This window comes from Lactuca saligna, chromosome 8 (assembly GCF_052625555.1).
Source record: "Lactuca saligna cultivar CGN05327 chromosome 8, ASM5262555v1, whole genome shotgun sequence".
NCBI lineage: Eukaryota > Viridiplantae > Streptophyta > Magnoliopsida > Asterales > Asteraceae > Lactuca > Lactuca saligna.
This window is the reverse complement of record NC_136424.1, coordinates 212,051,146-212,058,227: the sequence shown is the minus strand read 5'-3', so window position 1 is coordinate 212,058,227 and position 7,082 is coordinate 212,051,146. Positions and strand designations below refer to the sequence as shown.

Genomic DNA, 7,082 nt, shown 5'->3' with positions numbered 1-7,082 from the left:
GACACAGACAATAACAAATCTTGATAATGTATTCGATGTGTGCACTAAGCTGTAACTTATTGGGAAAACCTGACCTTAGATTATGTATGCAGAAGTTTCTTCATAAAAAATGAATACATAAGTCGATAAGCATAGATTAAAACTTAAATTTACAAAGACAGAAGAAAAGAGACACCGGTCCAATATGGGTTAATCAATTTTTTCGGTTAAGGTTTAGATTTTTTTTTGGTTTAGGTTATGGTCAACCGAAATACTCTTGATTGCTTTTTCATAATATCCAACCTGTGTGTGTAGCCTGAAATATCTTCATTTGTCTTTTCTTGACCATTGTCTACACATTACGCATTGTCTACACATTAAAGAAACTTTCAAAATGGATACAATAATATGCTAATATCCATATTTTGCTCTAACAAATTCCTAACTTTTTGTGTATCAATTTCTACTTGATGCTCCATTTATTGACAACATTTTAGGTATCTACCTATATTTCTCATCTAAATCAACACCCTTAGTTGGCTAGTCCATCAAATTTGCATACTCCCAATCCCCTTTCCTACAAAAAGATAAAATGGCACAAAAAGGGCATTAAATGGATGAATTTCAATTAACAAAGATATAAAATATCGTAAGACAACACATTTAAAATCCTCACCGCTCAAATTATTGATTTCACTTTGGGCATTCTGTCAACTTGAAAGAGGAATAAAGATTACTCAAAACCAAAAGAAGAATGGTTAAGGGGATCAAGAAACCCATAGATGACTAAAATCGAAAAGATAGTCATCTAATCTAGTCAGGGTTGAGTAAATTACTAACTCAAATTAGATAAACACATGAATTATTATACACGAAAAAGACTGTTTGACAAAAAATATATAAATTAGAGTAGTAGAAAGATAGAGTTTAGCACCTGGGTAAATTACAATATCTGGGTTTTCATCGCCATTTGCAGTCTATAAAAAAACTTTCAGTTCACTCATTTTCAGAGAACACCTAAATCCATTTCCCACAACAAACAATCTTTAGAATCAGAAAGTGGCTAACTCTAATCTCACACCCTATTACAAAAATAAATAATCAATCTTTAGAATCATAAAGAAATCCGACACAATAAAAAAGAAATGAATCCCTATATTTGAAAAAGTCGAAGAAATATCAAATTTGTTAGCAGATTTTTAAAAAGGGAAATTTTATAGGGTTTTGTGGTCATCCAGAGTTCAATTTGAAGATATTTTGCTGGAATTTGATGAAAACCCCTACGCCGACTACGAAGTCTCTCACTCAGGTGCATTGAAATTTGATCAATGTTTAGAATCATGTCTGTTATGAATTGGGAAATGTGCTAATAGGCAAATGATAAAATGTTGATGCTTACCAACTGTTTGATGAATTGCCATGGCGATATTATGAGGAAAAAAAGAAGCTAAAGAGCATATGCTGTCTCTTCTGTGCTTCTCTCTTTGAACATTGTTGGTTGTTGGAGCCACAATTTTAAATTTGGAAGCATCAGAACTGCAATAAACCTAGATTTCTATGGTTGTTTCAAGCTACTGAACTATACAATAAACCTTGATTTTGTGTGATTATGTGTTAATCTTAGCCAGGTAGAGCATGAAAGCTTCAGTGGCAAAAAGATGATTAATGGAACAAATTAAGGATCTCTGGATCATCACCAAATTTGACTTTGGGCATATCGTGGACTCCAGAACCCCATCTCTTCATGCTAGGACAAATTTTCACATCGATAAACTCCAAAGAAGGATATTTGACTGTAGAATCCCCAGAGTAGAAGCTCTTTAGTTGTGGCAAATCCAGAAGGTCAATATGGGTAAGTTTAGGGAACTCAATGTCATTATCAGTTGTTTGCTCATCTCCACCAGAAATCACAACCATCAAACTGTCACAACTCAAAATCTCTATACGTCTCAGATTGGAAAGCCCTTGTGCTACACTTAATGGGAATACCATCAAAAAGGAATCACAATGTACAATTTTAATGACTTGTAGATTACGCAAGCTTATATATTGTACTGAACAACTAAAAAGAAGCTTCAGGTTATTAAGGTATTTCAGAAAGATTTGTTGCACTTGGGAGAAATACTTTTCCTTTGTTGTTTTCCTTTGACCAAGCTTCAGGTCATTCGATGCAACAAAACTTTGCGTTGCATCCTCATTCATTATCTTCACCAAGCATGAAACATTCTCACAATCACGCAATTCAATGGACTTCAATTCATCAACACTCTCTCCATAAAGGTCTGGTATGATGTTATCCAAACCTGCTATCGCCACTAGTACTATACCATCACTTACCTGAAACAGTTTCTTGATTGGCATCTTGAATGGGAAGTCAGACATTGTAATGTGTAGTAGACGTTTTAAATATAATTTTGATTGTTCCTCAGAAAAAGAAGTTTTGATGTGCCAAAATCGAAAACTGAATTCTTTCAAATGTTCAAAGTAGGTGCCTTCGGGAAAAGTATGACAATCATCTGGGACCATCAACAAATGCAGAGCTCTGAAGGATTTCAAGTTACTTATTTCCATAAGACCAAGGCGAGACACTGCGTTCTTCTTTTCGGTTCCAATATTCAACTCTTCCAACCAAGTGAGCTTTGATATGACACTAGGTGTCACATCAGATAAATCATTACATTCCCCCGCATCCAACAGCCTTAAGTTGTTCAATTGACCGATCTCTTCAGGAATCACTTTAATTCCAGTCCCTCTAACCTTTAGAATCTCAAGGTCTTTTAGCTCCCCAACTATAGAAATCTCATTGAGATATGTATTGAAATTTAGATTGAGCGTAATGAGTTTTTTGAGCAGCTTCAGTGATTGTGGGAGGGATGTGATGTTATTCAAAGACATATCTAAAACTTTAACTTCTTTCATGCCTCCAAAGAAATCATCAGGAATAATGGAAAGATCATTGCTTCCTATAAGAAAAGTATCAAGGATTGGGAAATGAAGCTGATGATCTGGAAGCTTTTCAATGCAGTTATCCATGAGTGAGATCTTGGTGTAACTATCTGAGGTTCTGTTTCTTGGTTGCCACTCTGTCAAATCTTTTCCAGCCTCCACTAAAAACTTCTCCTTCTCTTCACCTTCAGAAGAAGAAGTTATTAACAAAGCTACGTCACGAACAACATCATGCATTTTTACTTTGTCTCCCGGCTCAGACAATAACAAGCAAGAGGATGTGAGGGTGTCAACTGCCATTCGGACTCTTTTTTCTGCATCGTGAATGCTATCCAAATTTTCAAATATCCGCAAACCCACTCCATATTTTGCTAAGCTTAACATATCTATGATTCCATCTTCCTTGAACAAGCTACAGAGTAAGAAGCACAATTTAGCTTCTTTGCTGTCAAGTAATTCATAACTCAGCTTCAAATGAGTAAATGCTTTCCTTATCTCTGGAGCAATCTCTAGAGGGGCATGCTTTCTTAGTCGGTCAAGTGCCGCCTCCCAAATATCAATTTTTTTATTTTTTAAAGCATTTCCCACCGCTTGAATGATGAGGGGCAATCCACCACATTCTTCAGTCACCTCTTTTGCAATTTTCTCTAGACTGGAGTCGTTCGCTAACTTTTCATCACCAACTATACGTCTGAAGAGGACCCACGCTTCTTCCTTCTTCAAAGCGTTTACACAGATATTCCTATCAACATTCATCCCTTCACACACATCCATCCTTCTAGAAGTCAACAAAATCTTGCAATTCATGTAGTTATTCCCACATGGAATACCCACTTCAGGGAGGACTAGCGTTTCCCATATGTCATCTAAAATGATTAGAACCTTCTCCCCATTAATTATCCGCTTTGCAGCTTTTTCAACATTATTTTTAATCTCTTTAACGTCTACAGTCTGTGAGACAGTTACAAACACATTGTCTGCAAATAGATTCTTCACTTCTGCAGCAACTTCCTTGGCTAATGTAGTTTTCCCTACACCTCCAGATCCATAAATTCCAATCATTTGTATGCTCTCATCTTTGATAGCTTCAATGATTTCCCTCAACACCAACTTGTGGGTATCAATATCATCAAGATTCTTTGTTTGGTAAAGGTCCACAAATCTTGGGGTGGGAGTGGGAATGGAGACACAAGATTCGTAAGTTTGACCATCTTTTTGTTGCTGCAGAAGAAAAAGGGTTTTGTTTATCGACATCTTACTGTAATGGTGGAGGGTGCCCAAATTGACACAAGGTCGTAAGTTGAAGCACGTCTTCTTGGCGTTGGCTTCTTCTTCAAGAAACTCTCCCGCTTTGGATATTTCAGTGTCTGCCTTCTCCATCCAGTTCTGCACACCAGCTAAGAGAGCTTCTCCATTTTCTTTAGCTGCATGGATTCGTTGTTGAATCCTATCCCTCATATCCGTGAGCTTTTGAGCTTCATTCTTCAAGATGTTAACATTTTTAGTGTAATTTCGAATGTAATCAATCTCCCTTTTAGCCGCACTAAATAACAAGTCGACTATTTTCCCAACCACACTGTTAGTGACCTCCTCTGCCATTCTAATTAGATTACTTTTCTTTTTTGATGGTTTGGATGGAAAAGTAGTCAGACAATATAGCAGATCTTGAAACAAGAAACGTTTATGCTAAAAAAAAAGGAAGATATATTCTTTCTTCAGATATGGAAAACAATATTACGATTAACAAAACACCGAATTCCCTGATTCATAATATTGTACAAAAAATGAAGATGAGAGTGGTTGATTGGCTTACAAAAGAAGATTATGATGGACCAAGAATGGAAGATGGTAGGTGAATGAAGAAAAGCTGTGAACGATAAGAGTGAATATTGTACACAAAAAGTGTTAAGTGTGGTGGAAGACCAAGACCAAGAAAAAGGAAAAGGCAAAGAAAAGAAAAAGAAAAAGTGAAGTTGGCAGTCGCTTATCATTTTTTGTCACTTAGTATTTGGTAATAATGGTCTTGGAGCAAATCATGGGTGTTCTCGACTAAAGGGATGACTTAGGAGACTATCGAAGTTTCAAATTTGTTCAAAAAACACCATTTAAGTATTACATGTTCAAAAAACACCAACGAAGTACATGTTCTGTTCAAAAAACACTATCTCTATGGTTTGGGGTACCTTACATCTTTAGCCCCTGACTTTTTTTTTCTTAACTCGGATGGTCCCTAACGTTTATATTTATTTTGCCTATGGACCATGATTGACTTAAAAGACTAATATACCCTTGTTAGTTTCATTTAACATTTATTTTGATTACTTGTTAATTATTTATACTATTGATATATTTATAATAATAATACATAAGTATATAAATAATTAATAAATATTAAAAATAGAGTAAATTACACGAATGGTCCCTATGGTTTGGGGTAATTTGCATGTTTGGTCACTAACTTATTTTTTTAACTCGGAAGGTCCCTACTATTTGTTATTGCTACACATTTGGTCCCTATTGTTTATTTTTGTTACGCGTTTGGTCCCTATCTTACGTAAAAAGACAATTATTTAAATAGAGAAAAATGATAGAGTAGGTAAGGTAAGGAGAGAAGATGAGATTGAGGGTGTGTTTATTTAAATAAATTAAAAAATCAAGGGAAAAATAGACTTTTTATGTAAGACAGGGACCAAGCGTGTAACAAAAACAAACAGTATGGACCTTCCGAGTTAGAAAAATAAGTTAGGGACCAAACGTACAAGTTACCCTAAACCATAGGGATCATTCGTGTAATTAACCCTTAAAAATAATGTTAATTGAAAGTAATAAGGGTATATTAGTCTTTTAACTTGATCAAGTCCAAAGTTGAAGCAAATTTAAACTAAAGGAACCGTTTGAGTTAAAAAAAAGTTAGCGACTAAATATGTAAGTTACCTCAAACCATATAGATGATGTTTTTTTTAATAGAACATGTACTTTGTTGGTGTTTTTTGAACATATATTTTAGTTTGATGGTGTTTTTTGAACATGTAATAGTTGAATGGTTTTTATTGAAGGAATTTAAAACTTTGATGTTCTTTTAAGTCATTTTCCCGTTGACTAAAATATATCCCCTCCCCTGTTCTAATAGTGTGTTGATTCTTCCATGGAAGAAGTTAATTAATCCACTAAAATATATAGTGCAATGACAACTATACCCCTGTTTAAATATGTAGTGGATTTTAATTGCTTTTTGGGTAGTGCTTCTTTGTAAGTCAATTATACCAAAAACAATGTATTGAAAGTTTATGCTCCATCTTTTCTTTTTCTTTTGCTCATACTTTACTTTACACTTTACACCACCATTTTTCTTTTTTCTTTTTTCTTTTTTTTTTAATTTTATATTTTGACAATAAACCCCTTAGCTATTACTTTTTTATTTAGATACAACACAAACAAAAATATGAGGATTGACAAAATTAATGGGGAAGTAAAGATGTGTTGTAATCTTCAAATTTTACTCATTATGAAGATAAAAGACAAGATAAGCTTTTTTTCATCTTGTCCATCTTTAGAATTACTACCTATACATCTTTTAGGTTAGTTCCAAACTCAATGGTGCTTGGCTAAACCTAAAACCATATGCAATTCTATTTGTATCAAATCATGTTTATGTCGTAATTATTAAGATGAAACTTATAGTTCTTGTAAATAGAATAGTAAAAAGTATATTACAAATTTTCATTCATATGTTATATGGATATTTAGTGGGAAAATGATTTATAAGCCCAACAAAGTTTCCAAACCCTTAAAAAAACCTCAATTATATTTTGTTTGTTCAAGAAAACCTAACGAACTTAACCTTTTATCTAAAAAATGCCAACTAACAACAAGACTCATAAGTCATGTCATTCGTTGCCTTTCAATAGTCGGCTGAACCTAATGAGAGTCGAACAAAAGTGTAAGTTAGTTGGGCTTTTTTAGACAAAATATTAAGTTCGTTGGGTTTTCTTGAACAATCAAAACATAATTGGGGTTTTTGAACGGTTTTGAAAGTTCATTGGGCTTATAAGTCATTTTTCCGATATTTATTCTTCCATAGCCTATTTTTATCTATCCATAAAATTTTATGGTTAATTGATAAATATGACCCTTATTTAAATAGATAGTGTATTTAG

At 34.0% G+C, this 7,082-nt stretch overlaps 1 protein-coding gene across 3 annotated transcripts; it reads right to left on the bottom strand.

The window, feature by feature from the left end:
• Nucleotides 1-267: 267 nt before the first annotated feature.
• On the bottom strand, nt 268-4,785 carry LOC145013304 (disease resistance protein At4g27190-like). Of its 3 annotated transcripts, none has more exons than XM_078972106.1 (3): nt 1,379-4,785; nt 656-996; nt 268-556 (listed from the first exon to the last, which is right to left on the bottom strand). In XM_078972106.1, exon 1 carries the CDS (start codon nt 4,522-4,524, stop codon nt 1,642-1,644), a length of 2,883 nt encoding a protein of 960 aa, XP_078828232.1. In that variant the 5' UTR covers nt 4,525-4,785; the 3' UTR covers nt 268-556; nt 656-996; nt 1,379-1,641. The 3 variants fall into 3 exon arrangements, with proteins under 3 accessions (XP_078828232.1, XP_078828233.1, XP_078828234.1); XM_078972107.1 differs by having other exon boundaries at nt 914-996; XM_078972108.1 differs by lacking the exon at nt 656-996.
• Nucleotides 4,786-7,082: the final 2,297 nt, after the last annotated feature.